General features: G+C 30.2%; 1 protein-coding gene across 1 annotated transcript; it reads left to right on the plus strand.

Annotated features, from left to right (window-relative positions):
• Positions 1-366: 366 nt before the first annotated feature.
• On the plus strand, positions 367-15,684 carry LOC111000970 (inactive ubiquitin carboxyl-terminal hydrolase MINDY-4B). Its single transcript, XM_045629848.1, has 11 exons — positions 367-526; positions 4,422-4,510; positions 4,686-4,782; positions 5,119-5,251; positions 7,974-8,154; positions 11,812-11,882; positions 12,397-12,544; positions 12,887-13,024; positions 13,373-13,452; positions 13,807-13,941; positions 15,577-15,684. Exons 1-11 carry the CDS (start codon positions 367-369, stop codon positions 15,638-15,640), a joined length of 1,296 nt encoding a protein of 431 aa, XP_045485804.1. The 3' UTR covers positions 15,641-15,684.
• The last annotated feature ends 1,563 nt before the right edge of the window (positions 15,685-17,247 follow it).

Here is a 17,247-nt window from a genome sequence, read left to right on the forward strand (position 1 = left end):
CACTCGTTATAAAAAAAGTTGTGTATCTAACTTAGAAGAAGTGTAAAAATTAAGTGAATGACAAACCTCCGTATCGATTTTGAACCTAGTTAAGAAATAGTTTTCTGTATTCTCGATATTAAGACTCCACGAATCTGTATATACAAGCTTCACTCAATGTAAAATATTTTTTTATGACTACATTAACACTAAAAATCCCTTTCGTGCTAGAGCAAAACAATTAGAGTAAAAAATGAATATAACTGGTGATTAAATGTCTTGAAACGCTTATCATAATCACAGCTTATCATCGTTTAATGGTTAAAATTTAATAATAATAATAATTTTCACACTTGTAAATACATCATTTATAGATATGGCTTTAAAATGGATCAATTAACAAACTTTCTTGTGTACAATAAAACTCCAACTTCACGAAATAGTATGAAATGTGAAGCATTAAGAACGAACAGGAAACGAGAAAAGAGTTTGCAAGGGGATAAACAAGATCTTCTGCTGTCACCACTTTTGGACAGGATGGCTGATGGTAAGTGATGGGTTGGATAAGAAATTTAATTGTCTAGTGTTTTTTATAATAACATTATGTATAAGAGGATAGTTTTTCAATGACGATTGTTTTGGTTAATTTTTAAATTAAATTTATTTCGAATCAATTTTTACATTTAATTCATATTATAATATATTTACTTCTTGAGAATAGTCTAAGTTTTTCTAAAGCGAATTGAAGAACTATTATTATAGGAGATTATTCATACAATCGACCAAAACTACGACAGTGCATTAAGTATGATCTTAGTTTTGCTAATACGATATTGTGCTGTGAAACAATCCAAATGGACTTATAATAAACTAACTACGTACTTCGTCTATCTATGCACCCTAAAGGTATATTGAGTACTCTCGTGCATACTGGATGTAAGATCCAAACCACCTGTCGTCACGTGATCCCTACTGACCACCGCTGAGAGGTTGGCATCGTGCCAAACGTTACAATAGCGTTTGAATAGTTAAAAATCTTTCAGATGACCGTATGGGTGGAACTGTTTTTGATTGCCCAATTATTTATTTAACATTTTTTATATAATACATTTAGTAATAAAAATTATCAGATTATTATTATTATTGTCCTTTTTATTTTTTATATAACTGCCTGTTTCGACTATTATTTAAATTTATTTAAATTGAGCAGTATTTTAAATTTTAAAATATTTTCTTCAAATTTAAAGTATCAAAGTTAAAATTCTTATCCAATATCAGCGGGTTCCAACATATGACGCTATTACAAGAATCCAATTTGACTAGAAAATTGTTACATCGACTTCATCGTGTCATATCAACACCTTTATATGAAATTATTCTTTTATTTATAGACACCCGCATTCGTGAGTACTTGCAATATAAACCGCAGACGTATTTCAAAATGGTGGTATTCGATTTTTAAAAACGACGTTAGTTTTGGCGCGTGATTTATAGACGCAATGTCTGTGATTTGTATGGTTTCGTCTGTGATAACTGGTGATGAAATTTTGGCAGGTTTATTTAATACTTCTCTATGTATTTTGCAATATTATTTTCACTGCATGAAGGGTTACAGATTTCAATAATTTCCCTAATTATAAACCTCTACAAAAGTATTTTGTAACAAAATTAATAACTAAAAATTCGGAAACTTATCCTTGTAATACCTTTTATTAAAACGAAAGCAAAATAGCTTTACGAAAAAATGTACTTTGACCTAAGAAAATTTATGAAGAATTATTATTATTTACTGAATTATTTACTTCCACACCATTACCACGACATAATAGTAGTAGCTACACAAATTATTTTACATAAAAAATCCTTTAAAATATATACTTTTATACCTTGATCTTATAACTAACAATATATGTTAGTTATATCTAATAATATATGTTTTTCAGCGGTTGTGTGTATATATTAATAACGAGTTATTATATATTGGCCAAAGTTGAACATGAAGATAAAAAAAACACAAAAAGTTACTTCTATTTCTTAGGGTCCTTCAAGAAAAGAGCGTACCAATACTTAAAAGGCCGGCAACGCACTCGGGAGCCCTCTGGCACTGAGAGTGTCCATGGGCGGCGGTATCACTTAACATCAGGTGAGCCTCCTGCCCGTTTGCTTGTTTGTTTATTTGTTCTAATAAAAAAAATATCTAAAAATATATCGCAATAAGCTGCATTACTCACTACATTACTTCACAACACAACTAAATTGTGCTTATCAAAAATTCTCATTTGCTATTCGGTGTTACCTATTTTCACCTCATAAATTAGCCCTAATCACGTTGCATTTCGCCCTTGAAACTGATTGCATACATGGAATCCCTCACTTGCCTCCAACCTAGTATAGTGTTCTGACGTTTTAAGTGCTGTGATTTCTTGGTAATTGCTAATCGTTTTCAAGGTTGAAAAATGGGTACGTGTTTTAATTAGTATCGTTTTATCGTACTTAATTGGATATTTGTAAAAAGAAATCCTGAAAATCAATAAAATTAAACATTGTGGTTTTTAAAAGCTTAAAGATGTAATTGTGAGGATTAGCTCTGAGTTTTTTTTATATAGAAAGCTATTTTTACATAGGAAAATGTTTGTTGTATAATTGTATACTACTAAGCTATATGTAGCATCTAGATCTCAATACAAATGATTTGTCGGAAAATAGGTATAATTGGATGAACGATTTTATTGTATTTGATTTAAAGTTCAAAAATTAAAAACCTCACCAAACACCAAAGGATAAACCAAGTGTTACAGATACCTTTTGTTACCCTTCATTGTCTCTACAATACTAAATTATGTAATATATCTCAACTAAAATTATTAAATTGTAAGTAAATTTAAATTTACAACAATTCAAAATTAAAGTTTAGAATTATTGGAAACATAGTGGTTTTAATCCTTAAAATAAGTTTATTTTAAACCATTCATATATGAAACCTAAAGGTTATTGCAGTACAATACGTGGTGTTAACAAAAACTGAGAATATTTAAATATTAATAGTTTTATTTAGGATTATATAGCTTTTATACCGGAATCAAATGATAAATACACCAACAATGAATTATATACACAAACAATCAACGAAATATCTTCCACCACGGCTGGTCCCCGCGGAAGATCAAGACCATCACCCTCTAACAAGAATAAAAAATAAAAGGAATGAAAACAAGTTATACATAGCAACACTAAATACCAGAACCTTACGAACACCAGAATCTTTATTGGAACTTGAAGAAGCATTAATGGAAATAAAATGGGATATTTTAGGAAAAGAAAATTGTAAGGGGGGGGCCTTTGCCAAGAGGCACACTGAACTAAGAGATATTTTATAAATAAACAGACACCACTATACAAAGAAAGAAGAAAACTGTTCAGGATAAGAGGCTTATTATTATTATTAGTTTTATTTAAATGAAAGAAAGCGTTATTTATATAGGGACTATGGATAGTGTAAGGAATATAGTATGATAAGAAGGTTGCCTGAAAATGCTTTCTTCTGTCTCTCTGTCTGTCTCGTCTGCTGCTCTTGTAATTTATTAAGTTTCCGTTTCGATTGTGAGTAGTATCTTAATTGCAATTATAGGCCAATATGTCATCATCAAATGCAATTCGACTTTTTTTAAATTTATCCTATATGTTCGTATATGCAACATAAAATTCAATAAACTGTACGAGGTGAGAAAACACACCCTGTGTAGTGTTCAAATATCACCATCGCTTAAAATAAATCACTTACATGCAAGTTGCACGAAAGCGTCAATTGGTTCTATTTCAAATCAATGCATCGTTCCAGTTTCAATTGTTTCCTTGCAGTGAGTGCAGAGGTTCTGAACTCGCCACAACAGCTTTGTGATTCGCAGTTAAACTTCATTTTAATGTTAAATTATTGAATTAATTAAACTATATATCCCACTCCCTACTAAAACTGAAATGCGAAAAAGAGTTTTACAAAGAATTTATTATTGAAATAAATATTTAGTGAAATTATTATTACTACTTAGTTACTTACTTATTATTATTACTATTAAGTTATTTAAATTAATAATTTGGATATTGATGTTTCGGCGATATGTTGAGAGTTTAAAAAAAATAATTATTTGAAATTGATAGCAATGCTAATGAACGTCTATACGGAGTATGTTGTTCACGATACTCCAAAGAAAATGCTACGAAAATATATGTTGGGCACGCCTCAAGAAGAATATTATGGTGTGTGTTTTGTGGACTAATGTTTTTTTACAATTGCTAAAAGCTATATTAATTTTAACTATTTTAAGAAAACACGTTTACAGTTTAAATAGTTAGTTTTTAAAATCCTGACGCCATAATAAATTATTGTTCTTAGGTTTTTGGTGTTTTGTATATTTCTACAAATATTTTTCTGGATATTCTTCTAGAACGTGTGCTATATGCTCGAAACCGGATCCTGGTGGGAGCAAGGCCTGCTGTAGTGGGTGGTACTCCCATCACTGAAGAAATGGCTATGGTAAGCTATTTTTGTTACTATTGATGCAATAGACTAATTTCAAATAATTATTTGTATATTAAGCACTTTAACATTGAATTATAATTATCAGTGAAAAAATATTTGAATAGAGTTAAACTCTTATTGAGGAAGAAGGATTTCTTATAAAAGTTATCATTAAAAAAATTGTGCTCAGGAATTGCGGATGACAGCATTTGGCACTGCAGCATGTCCACCACGTGGGGAGTGGATTCACACTCCGCTGGTAATGCGTCCGGCGGAGAATTCTTTAGGTACATGATGATTATAGTTAAGAATAAAGTCATTAGTTATACTGATATATCTATTCTGTTTAGGTGATAATTATCATAACAACAAGATTAATAATGAATTTGGCCTATAAATTGGATTAAGTCTGTCTTAATTGCAGATAATTGATCTGCAATTAAGACAGCACAAAACGTCGAAGGAAATTATTATTTAGGTTTTTATAACTGAAAATTATGTTCCTTACAATTAAATAAAGATATTTGTGTCATGAGGGATGTTATTACTTAATTTCTCATAAAGTGATCCTTTTGCCTATTTTTTACGTACTTATAGTTGTATAAAAATTAATTTGTCAATAGGTTATGGCCTGTCAGCGCAGCGAAATGGAACCAGATCTTTGCTCTCTGGTCTTCAAGCTCACATCATCAAATGGTTGCTATTCGATTCCCGTCCCGTAACTAAAGACCACAAATCAACTGAGCATCCAGACAGGTTAAAAGTTCAATTATAACAAATTATAAACTGGAGATTATATTAAAATATATTTGTTTGGACTTTTAAAGAAGTTTATTACATCCATAAAAAAATGCTAGTATTAATATTAATTATTGTTTTACTTCAAAAACCGTACATATAAAATTTTATGTGTTATAGTTTTAACTATAAAGTGTCTGGTATATATAAAAGTCAATCATGATTTATTTTCTTTGAATAGTCCAGAACATATCTAGTTCAACAGACACCAGACGCAATGTTTTCTTGGTTTTAGCAAATACAAACAAATGAAACGCGCTTTTGTTTCGTTTATTGTTTTACGTGTTTAGTCCTGAATAAAAAAAAAATACTGTTATTATTACACAGCAAAATTGGCAACTACCGAGGAACAAAAAACACCCCCATTTATAAAAACTGTAGGCTAAAACAAAAGTCTGAAGCGTCATTTACATTGACACCTACTAGCACATAAAAAACCACGATTTTTTAGAATTTTCGAACAAAAATCCACAAACTACACGCTAAAACATTTGCCCAAACAGAAAACTGAATAACTTTTATTCGCACGTTTTAACGATGTTGCCAATATTTTACCGCGAGTGGCTGTAGCGATAGCCTGAGTGTTGTGACGGAATAAGCAGAAGCCTTTGAACATATAATACATAACGTCAAAATATAAAAGCAGTAGAAATATGGTTGAAGTTTAAAACATGAGTCGATGATATGCAGTTATTTGAATTTCGAACACTTTTACTATAGAGTTTATCTATAAACTATTTTAAAGGTCGTTTTGGTTTTACTGATACAGCTCACAAATAACCAACATAAAACCTAACGTTCAGTAATATAATAGTATATCCATTAATTTAAATATTAATTATATAAACGGTGTACTAGGATACCTAAAGTTAATTGATTAAATAGCTTTATTCAATGCAGGTTATAATTTAAATCGTTCGTTAAACAAAAATAAAGACAACGAAGAAAGTAGAATAAGAAATTAAAGAATGACAAAGATAATCTACGAAAAAACGAATAAAAACTGAGATTAGAATGAGAACAAAAGATTAGAAACTGCATTGAAATTTGAGTTTGATTTTGTAATTTTTTTTGCTCTGTTACATACGTGATACAATAGTAGCTGGTAGTAATGCCAATACTCCGACATTTAAGTCAAAATGTCGTCACTAAGTGAATTGTTACCAAGAAGGACTTTGACTTTGGAAGTTTGACTAATGCCCGAGTTACATGAGGCTAGTTTTTCAAGCTAGGATAGCAAGCTAGTACTGTCCTGGCTTGGATCATACTAGTTCTGTTTACATGAGGCTAGGATTATTTTTAGCCAGTACTATTGCAGTGACTGAGGTGACCACACGTCTGAAATTAGCTGACTGAATGAGCTGTTACTACACAAACAGTGCCAATTGATGAACGAATTAGAAGAAGAGTTACAAAACTGTCTGTTTGTCACCGTCTTTAATTCGCAACAATTTTTTTGTAGTGTTAAATAACGTTTAGATTTGTCTTTATAACTTTCAAAATACAGAAATTTATGGTCACAGTACAATCTTTAAATTAATATCCATACTTAGTTTGGGCATCTTTTAATCTCAAAAACACGTCGCGGTAACAAAAATAAACAGAATGTATGGTTTTTGCTTACTAGCCATATGAAAACTAGCTTCGCAGGCCACAAGAAGCTAGTACATAAGCCAGGATAGTAAAATTAGTAGTGGGGAGCGCTACTATTCTAAAAAATAGAACTTCATCCTATTGAAAACTGTCCTGGCTTGAAAACTAGCTTACTATCTCAGAAATGAAGCTAGTTTTGTCTACACGAAGCCAGAAGTACTAGCTTGCTAGCTTACTGATACTAGCTTGAAAAACTAGCCCCGTGAAACTTGGGCATAAAGATTAAACACTCTAAAAGATGTTAATATAATAGTTTCGTTTATCTTTTTTGTACATTGTGTAGCTTCCGGGTTATCATTGCTCCGCCATTCGTTTACCGTACACCATAATATTCACTGTACGAACGCCCTAATGCCTGTCATATTTCTCGTACATGCGGTGTTTTGGGGCATAAATCTACGGCGATACTACGTCTAGTCATTTTCATACCTTCTATCTATCACGAGCTCTTTTGTACGAGACGATTTTAACCATAGTTTTGACCAAAAAAGTCGGTGGATGATTTAAGCTTTAAAAATTTTCAAAATTATTAATTTTAGTTTATCACCTGTTCGATATATCTTAATTACATATGGAATTAAGCAAATTTGATAGACTTTTCTCATGAAATCAGCTTAAGATGAGATTGTGAGTCTTACGATATGATTGTTTGATAGTCAATGAGCATATAAACTTCTTACTTTTATTAAAGCAAGCATAACATGGCAATGCAAGGCAATTTTTTTTAACGTTAAATTATTACCCAGTACGGTAAACAAATATTATTTACTGTGGAGTCGACGAGGAAGTAATTTATTTATTTTGGTGATTGATTTTTGTAAATCATATTATTTGAAATTTAGTTTTAGTTTTCCTAAACTGCTAAACTGATCCAATTTTGATTGTGAAACATTGCTCTTTAATTTTAATAAAACGAACATCACACATCTAAATTATTATGTCTCGTATTTGTTTGTCTTCATATATAAACTAAAATTCATATGACAAAATATCCAACGGAAAATTAACTAACAAAGCCTATTTTCAGCTATTTACGTCCCTCTGAAGAGAAGCAGGAAGAGGCCCTCTGGCGGGCTTGCAGTGAAGTTATATGGCGTTGTGCAGCTGGCGCCGTTGCTTCAGACCCTCAGGCCGTGGTTGCCTTGCCAACAGATAACACTTATGTCCAGCACAGCTCGAGTTATTACCAAGATGGCATCACTGAGAAGGTATTTTGCAATCGGTCTCCATATTAGGATATATTTATTTATTAATCTACTAAATATGCAATTATAAAACAGGAAAGGAACAAACAAAATACATACGTTTGTCATGGATTCGTTATAATTTAGATTTAGTATTGTCAGTCAAATTCAAACTCAAAATATCTTTATTCATATAGGTAAACAAGTACACTTATCAAGGTCGAAAAATTAAATTAATTGTTTATTTACATTCACTACTAGTTCGCAAGTCAAGGGCGTAAAGCGGACAAGCAATCATTAAACATTTCTAAAGATATTGTTTAACGCAGATGGGTGATGGGCTGAATACATCTATAAGTCTAATCAATTAGGAGTTTTTTTGTGCGACACATTTTTTTTAACCGAGGATCGAGCCCATCATATGTCAACTATTGAACCGATATTAAACATTTAACACTAAATAACATTATAATATTTGTTTTTAAGAAGTTATACAATGACAGTCAATTTCAATAGAAGATTTGATTTATTATCAAGTAATTAGATAATTGTAATGATTTAAAGCTGCATTTGTTCGAGTTGAAAAGCCTGGAGGATCTACAAATATTTATAAAGCGATATCTTTATTTAGTAAGTACCATATTAAATAAAAACTATTATAAAATTTACTTTTATTATTAAAGAATTATTATTATTAAAGAAATTATTATTATTATGAATTATTATTATTAAAGAAATTATAGAAAAAATAATAATATAAATTATAGAACGATTATTAAAGAAAATATAACTCAGAATATCAATTATAACTAGAACATTTTAGAGCAACTCTGAATATAAAATCTATTTATTTATTTATTAACACTTCGTTGCATTACATAAAAGGTAAAAAAAAATATATTAAACATAATTTAATGAGAAGCAACTGGCGGCCTTATCGCTTTAGAGCGATTTCTTCCAGACAACCACTGTGAGTAAAGGAAAAAACCAAACTGCGAGTATATTAAATAAGGTAGGGAAGAAGTGCAAAATTAATAAAAAACATACTTAACAAAAACAAAAAGAAACAAAAATAAACTAAACTGATATAGGATACATAAAAAAAAACAAAAAGTAAACAGTGCACATGAATCATGATAATCTAATTCAAGATCGATCTCACGTCAGTTAGTAGTTAGTGATATGACGTGGACAGGTAATGTTTATACAGCAGAAACTTAAAGGAAGATAGAGAAGGAGCTAAGCGAATAGTGAAGGGAAGTGAATTCCATAGCCTAACTGCTGAAACCTTAAAGGAATCACCAAGAAAGGAGGAGTTATGAGATGGGATTTCAAGGATATAGTTTTCGGAATTAGTAAGGCATTTCGTTAGATTGTCATTTCATATAGAATTATTGGTATTAAGATTTAATTTTTTCTAAGTTTTTACAGGCCATGTAATGTCTCCATTAGTTCCGTTGTCGGTATCCGAATGATTAGTTCAATATGTATCATTGCATTAGCATCAGTCTCAGCCTCAATCATTTATATCATAAGAGTACATCAAAAGAATCATCAACGTAGCTAATGCTTAATCACAAATACTTCGATACAAATAAGTTGTTAATGACTACCAGAATGTGTATATGAAAAATACGATTAGTTACTAAAAGATTTATGACGTACAATTAGGCTCAATTCCTCTCGTCAGTCAAGTTGTCGTCCTGTCAACAGCTACGTAAACTTTTGCCGAGCTCAATCCCAAAGTTATATTTTACGATGCTTTTAGTTTATGTAGACGTAATTTGGGTGAATTTCGTGAAAGCGTTTCTACTGAATATTCTCTATTAGGGATGAGAAAATATTTTTCGTTTAAAGGTCTATTGGTAAGGTCAAAATTATATCATAGACAATTATTATTAAAGTCTACTGGTGTTAGTAAGTGATAAGCTCATAGTTCTTTTATTATTTAGTACATGTAATACAATAAAACAGAATATGTCGAAACAATAGGGTTTCTTAACTGCCTTCGCCATTGCATGTCACACACATTATAAATTAGCATTACTACTATTTTATTTGATTTTTCAATATTGTTGGATGTAATACTATAGGTACGTATATTATTATTCACTATTACGTTATACGTAATGTATACGTTGTTAATTGAGCTCTATCATGACAATGGCAGCTGGCATTAACAACGTTATCTCTACGTAAAAAAAATAATGTATTTTAATTAAAATATATCTTGCGCAAATAGACAGAATCTCAAAAGAAACAAACCGCTCCAGTCATATAACTTTGGATCTTTATTTGAAGATGTACTCTAATTGATTATTAATTTGGATATTGAATTCGTAGAAAAACCTTTTTGCCTAACTTATGTCGTCTTGGTATTCCACTTAATTCGTTTGTAATACGGTTAGACCTAAATCCTTAACCGTATTCAGTGTCACACCCGAATGCCGGAGCATATAGGATTAAGTTTCTAAGTCGAGCAACTTACGTCATGAATATTTACGAGAATTGCTTTCTTTTCTTAATATAGATAAACTATTAAATTGAGAACCATAAATATCTGTGGCCATAGGTAAGAGTATGACAAATGCAATTTCATTAATTTACACGACAATCAATTAAATTATTAAGAAATCTTGAAGAAAAATAAGGCATACTGAGCAAAAATGTACTTATCACTGTCTGATCTATGACTTAATAATAGACATAAAATAATATTTCTTCGAAAATACAGTTTTTACAACATCATAGCCCAGGATAAATGCCTCGTCTCGATTAGACCTGGACTTAAAGTACTTATTTAGGTTCTAAACCTAAGTGACAAAATGTTTTACAATTTTCTTATAAGTACTTGAGTATAAAAGTTTTTATTTTATAAATGCAGATAAAATTACTGGTAATCAAATAATCATCTAGTTATTTTGTTACTATATTGCAATTTGCCCTGGGAATAATCACTCGAAGCAATATGTAAAATGGAGTTCGATTTACGTATATATTTATTTATTTTACTTAGCTGCAGAAACATAATTCAATTGATATGATTAAATGATAAGGAGGGCAACTGGCGGCCTTATCGCTTTCGAACGATCTGTTCTAGGCAATTACTGTAAAAAAAGAAATTTAAAATAAATTTAATTAGATAAGTCAAGGAAAAGGTGCAAAATTACATAATATACAAAGCTATCTACACAAAACTAAAATAGTACAAAACTAAAGCTAATCTAAAAAGGACAATATGATTAAGAATCACGATAATTTTACATCAGTCTCACATCAGTTAGTACGAATGTTAAATAAATTTACCACTGATTTACACTAACATTATAAGACATATTATAAATATCGCGTGGGAGACGGTGTGGCTGACGACTTTTTCTTTAATATGTAATCTTTTCCAAGAAACTTTCACTAGTATAAGGCACATTTTCCTTTTTTTAGTAAAGAAGCTTGAAATATATAAAACATTTTAAATTGTCAAACAAATCTATAAAATACAGAGATATAACTATCGTCACTATCGTAACTAGAAAATTATGTAGTAAAAAATATGAATGTATAAAATTATGTATATTCTTATTCAAATTTCTGAATAACTGCATAATATATTAAATAAATAAAAAATGAAATACTTGTTAAGTGAAAATATTCATTTCAATGCATAATAAATAAATCAATTAGTTTCAGTCGGAAGATGGCTCAGGTGCTTTGCTCCTTTTGTACTCAGCTATTCTCTCGAGAGGATGCGAAAAGTAAGTGAAAATGAAAGAAAAACTTATAATTAACGGTCAGAAAACGTCTGATTTATTAACGAGTTTTTAAGCCATTGAGCAATAACCATTAGGAAAAATATTAATCTTATATTAAATAGCAAAAATGACACTTACTAAATAAGCAAAAATAGTATGTCAAATTATTATTGAAAAACATAGATTTGTGAGATATGCACGACATAAATAGGTTATATATGTATATCATACAATCTTTTATTGTATATTAAACTCCGTGACTTTTTCTGCTTTAATACAGCGTTTAATAACTATTGCTTCTTATGTACATACGGTCTTATATGTACTACTTATATAAGCATTTAATGTTAGGTAATTTAGTGTTAATATTTTAAATTCTATAATTTAAAGAAGTGAATGAGTGTAGTTCAAATAATAAATATTGTATTGTATATATTAAGCAGACAAACAAAATAATTTATATTTAATCGTGGTATACATTGCGTTATTTATTTGTGAATCTATTCTCGGTTTTCAGTATAAAGAAGGATTTGGATGGAAAATTGAACTACCTTGTATCCACTCAAGTGGAGGGGTCTCTTAATGTTACCACTCTGTTGCTGACCGGACGTGCGACCCCATATCTTCATAATGGAGTGCAGTATGTAGGGGATGAAGACCATTATGTACGTTCTTTTAATTAACGTATAAAAACATTATACCTTAATTAAATCTTCGCTCAGTACCCTAAATAACATATTTTGTTAACTCAATTTTAAAAGACACCTACCGATTTATTTTTTAATGTCACATAAAAGTTTCTCTCTCTTTCTGTTATCATTTTTTAGTACGAATTAAAACTATATTACCATTTTTCACGAAATAATAATTAACAATATACAAATAAATCCCCATAATGTAATTGGGTATATCTATTTCTGTGTTCACTGTTTTTTACCCAAAAATAGGGCTGATACTTTATTTATTAAACTTAAACTTGACTCAGGATAACATATTTATGATTTTAGGCAATGCCACAATTTGGGGTGTTATCCCGCAGCCCAGTTGGACTTCTTGTATGGTATGGCGGAGAAGAAAACACAACCGGCCATGTATCGAAGCAATATCCTGGATCCAGACTGAAGACACCAGCTTTGCCTATTTGGGTAACTATTTTAAAACAGATATAAAACTTAGTATTTGTTTCATCGTTGTATCGGAAACTTTGTAACATGTTAATGAATTGCTAACCTTTGCCACCTACAAATAATGTTTTAATTTATTATAACATATAATATATAAATTTGGACTTTAAATCAAATATCTGATTTAATTTTGTTTTAAACTATGCTATGCTAATAACGCTTTGTATATAACCAGAATAACCGGAGTGTCTTGGCGCCTACGCCTTACGCTAACACCACATACAAAAAAACACTTTAGTACTTTCAAAATTGTCGTCATAGAATTGATACATATTTTGAATATGCATTTTTATATATTTATTTTTTTAGGTAACAAGCTGTTCTGGACATTTTGGGGTACTTTTTAATACAAACCGGGAGTTGTTGCGAAATTATCACGCCGAACGAAGGTATTTATATATTTTTTTCTATTATACTTCACTATCATTTGTTTAAAATACAGAAACGTTTTATTTGCTTATTCCATGCGTGTTATTCTCATCCACTAGGTAATTTTAAAGTATTTTATTTTAAAAATTATACTATAATTATATACTCAAATCATAATTTTTATACTTCTACTTAGCTCATTTTATAAATTTTAGTTATTATTGAAGTTTTTATTTATTACTATTGAAGATTTTACTAGCTAGAATATTATATGATAACAAACGTCCGTTACATTTCAATCCAAACCTCAATAAATCTGAAAATGTGACAATGTTAATACACTAATTAATTTTATTGTAAAAACATTGTTATAGATTTGACATTCATTACTACACGTGTGGGGGATGTCACGTGCTACTCAATGTTGACACACGCGCTCATGAAGAGGCCGGTACTTTAAGAAATGACGACATCAGCGCCACTCCTCTTGAAAAACTAATTCACACCAAGTAAGCTCTTTATATCAATGATAGTATTGTAAATTTTACATATTATGAAACCGTTTCTGGAATAGATGTATGGAAATACTTCATCACTTCCCGGAACTCATCGAAGGATGTGGAAGTGATAATGGAGGATTAAAAGAATATACACGTCGCTCTTCTTTCCGGCATTTTGTAGCCGGTTAAAATAACACTGCTAACAGATTGGTAAAAAGTAATCTATACTGTATTTACAATATTCACTAATTAGCACAAACTGGATTTCATTTTGTTGAATGAGTCAAAATGAGTTTTAAAACATACACACATAATTCAACATAATTACGATAAATTGACTGCCTGACCTTCAAATACAAGAAGAACTACACATTTTAATAAACATTATACTATCAGTTTTTTTTGAGCGATGAAACGTCGAGATGGGTGTATTCATATACAGACACACCACTCTCATCACCACCAAATAACCTTTCAAAACAGCGATAGTACAGTGTATTCCCATTACAATTCTGCTGTAATTGGTAGCTGCAAACATTTGGCAACTGCGTCGCTGCAAATCCCCAGACGAAATGCTACATTAAGGTGTCTACGGTTCTGTCCTCACTAACCAAACTGCCTTTGAAAGCAGAATGAGTGTTTAAATTATTAAACATTTCCTCAATTCCGTTAACCATACTAACCTAACTTCATGTGATAAAAGAATATAAAAATGTTTTAGAAATAAAACAATTATTACTTATCAGTTAAGCTACATTCATTTTCATAGGTTTTTTATGGAACATGAATAAGAATAAGCTTTCAAAAAGTGTACAGAAAAATAATATTAATAATAGAACTAGAGGATTCAGCGTGCAACTGAAATAATTATAGTCGTAGGTTCAATCCCCGGCTGTGTACCAATGGATGTTCTATCTATGTGCGCATTAAACACTCACTCGAACAGTGAAGGAAAATATCGTGAGGCAAGATGCAAATTACTAACGCCGACTGCACAGAAAAAAAACACTATTAGAATTAGAGATACAGAAATCTGAAGCTCAGGCCTAAAAAGTTGTAGCGCCACTGGGTTTTATAACCATAGAATAATATTTTTCATACTGAATATTAGATACATATTTAATAAAGTAAAATGACGAACGAATAGTTTTAACATTTGTTTGTTTCCATTTAGTATATACACTAACACGAAGCGCTCATTTTCCAACATTTTAATATATACAAATCAACGTTTATTCAAATTTGTTTTTATTTAATATTTCATTGATTTAACCAAGTGTTGTTAATGCTAAATAGCGGGTTTTTAGTTTTAAAATAACACGAGGGATAAATATGACAATTGGTTGACGAAACTTGAACTTTGGTTGTGAACTTATACTTATTTAAGAATTTTTTTTTTCAATAAACAATCAATTGTTGTATTTTCATTCGCCTTTTTTATTGAGGCAATCGTAATAAATGGTCCATTTGCCGCACCCAGCGGCTAGCTGGGTCTATCTGTTTGGGATGTACTGGAAAGGTATAACACCTTCAAGTTTTCATCAAAACATGGAATATATTATATTATATGTCAAGGTTTGCGCCCTTGTAACCAATGCAGGGCGGGTAGTATAAGTTATTACCAACAATTTCTCTATTTTACAGATGGCAAGATGCGAAAATCACTTGGTCGGGAACCACACCATACACAGCTGATTCTCCGATTTAGGAAATATTATTTAGGTATTTGTTAAGTCAAAAACGTATTTATTCGTAAGAAAATTTATTATTTTTGTCAATAATTGTAGCAGTTGTAAAAGGTAATATGGTTATCAATAGAACCATCTTCCTTTCATACTTCCTTTATATAGAATTTCAATGATATAGAGTATATAGAATGTTTATACCATTTGACTGGTGTCCGGAGTCTGTAATTACTGTTAAAGCTTGACAGCTCCTGAACTTCTTCAGAGAGTGAAAAATCCATTAGGTCGATGTTTTGCTTGATACGATCTTTGTTCGTCAACCAGATTTCGATCCAACTGAAAAAAATAACTGTTAAAAGATTTAGCACAAGGTTAATCTTTTGTAGATCGATTTCCCATAAACTTAGTCGTTATAAATTAAATATATTAGAATTAATTTCTTACATGATAAGGTACCAAAATACTACTATTACTTTTAACGTAGGTTACGTGAATTGGTTGTATATTATATATATGTACTCAGTATTGCAAATAAAATAATTAGCATATGCAGTATTTTAATTTTTTTAAATTAATTCATATACATTATTAATAGTATTGCTTTTTAATTAATAGGGGTTTAATAAAGTCTTAAAACTTGCAATATTCATAGAGAAAAACTGCCTAAGTTCACATTTTAGTATACATAGAGCCTTACTCCATCTCTAACATAGATCTCCTATGTCATTGTGTATGACTGAAATTCCATGACAATCGTGTAATCAGGTCATTTTTTTATTTAAAGTTTCTATTGGATAATTTGGCAAGTATCGGATACGAAGGGAATGATACTAGTAGGAAACTATGTTCGCTAATATGTTCTAAGAATGTACTGGCTGAGAGGGATTTTTATGAAAAAAATAGTCAAACGTATAAAAGAAAGTATAATATCAATCTAATTATGATGAATGGTCTGCGTATAATAAAATGTAATTCATCATATCCCTGTCAAATTTCCTTCATTTTCCTGCTACCTAGCTATGTTTAATAAATACCTTATGCAAGAAAATGTATGTGTTGCGTGGTTTTAAAATAAAAATTAGAAGAAGGCTTAAGTGAACTTTTTATTAATTGAAAAATGTACTTTGTATAAATATTTCAAAGAAATGTTTAAAACATTAAGGAGATATTTGTCCTAAGCTGATATTATTTATTTATACTTTATAGCCTTATTCAAGAACATAAATATTAAAAAAAACAGGTCACAAAAGCTATAAGGCAACGGGCGGCCTTATCGCTTACAAGTGATTTCTTCCAGGTGACTCTAATGTGAAACAAAGAAAAAAAACACCAACAAAGGGTAGAATAAATAAATAAATAAATAATTAACAAAAAACTCAAAATAACACGTTACTATAACTAAAATAAAATGAAGTGAAATCTAAAGAAAAAATAGTAATAATAATAAGTAATATGTATTAGCAAGCCAGTTAAATTTTCTGACTTTAGTGATTTTTATGTATGAATTTAAAATATATCGTTACCTTGTACATAACTAGCCATCGTTTACTGAGCGTAATTTTTTATTTATTTATTTAATATATAACCGCTTTTACATGAACGAATGGCAGGTGAAACCCTATTAACACAA

The sequence above is a fragment of the Pieris rapae genome, chromosome 10, assembly GCF_905147795.1.
Source record: "Pieris rapae chromosome 10, ilPieRapa1.1, whole genome shotgun sequence".
NCBI lineage: Eukaryota > Metazoa > Arthropoda > Insecta > Lepidoptera > Pieridae > Pieris > Pieris rapae.

Bases quoted from the DNA above. Each gene is read 5' to 3' on its own strand.
- LOC111000970 (XM_045629848.1), top strand. From the start codon at position 367: ATGGATCAATTAACAAACTTTCTTGTGTACAATAAAACTCCAACTTCA. The intron at 12,545-12,886 runs GTACGTTCTTTT...TTATGATTTTAG, and splicing joins TAGGGGATGAAGACCATTAT to GCAATGCCACAATTTGGGGT. The intron at 13,453-13,806 runs GTATTTATATAT...ACATTGTTATAG, and splicing joins AATTATCACGCCGAACGAAG to ATTTGACATTCATTACTACA.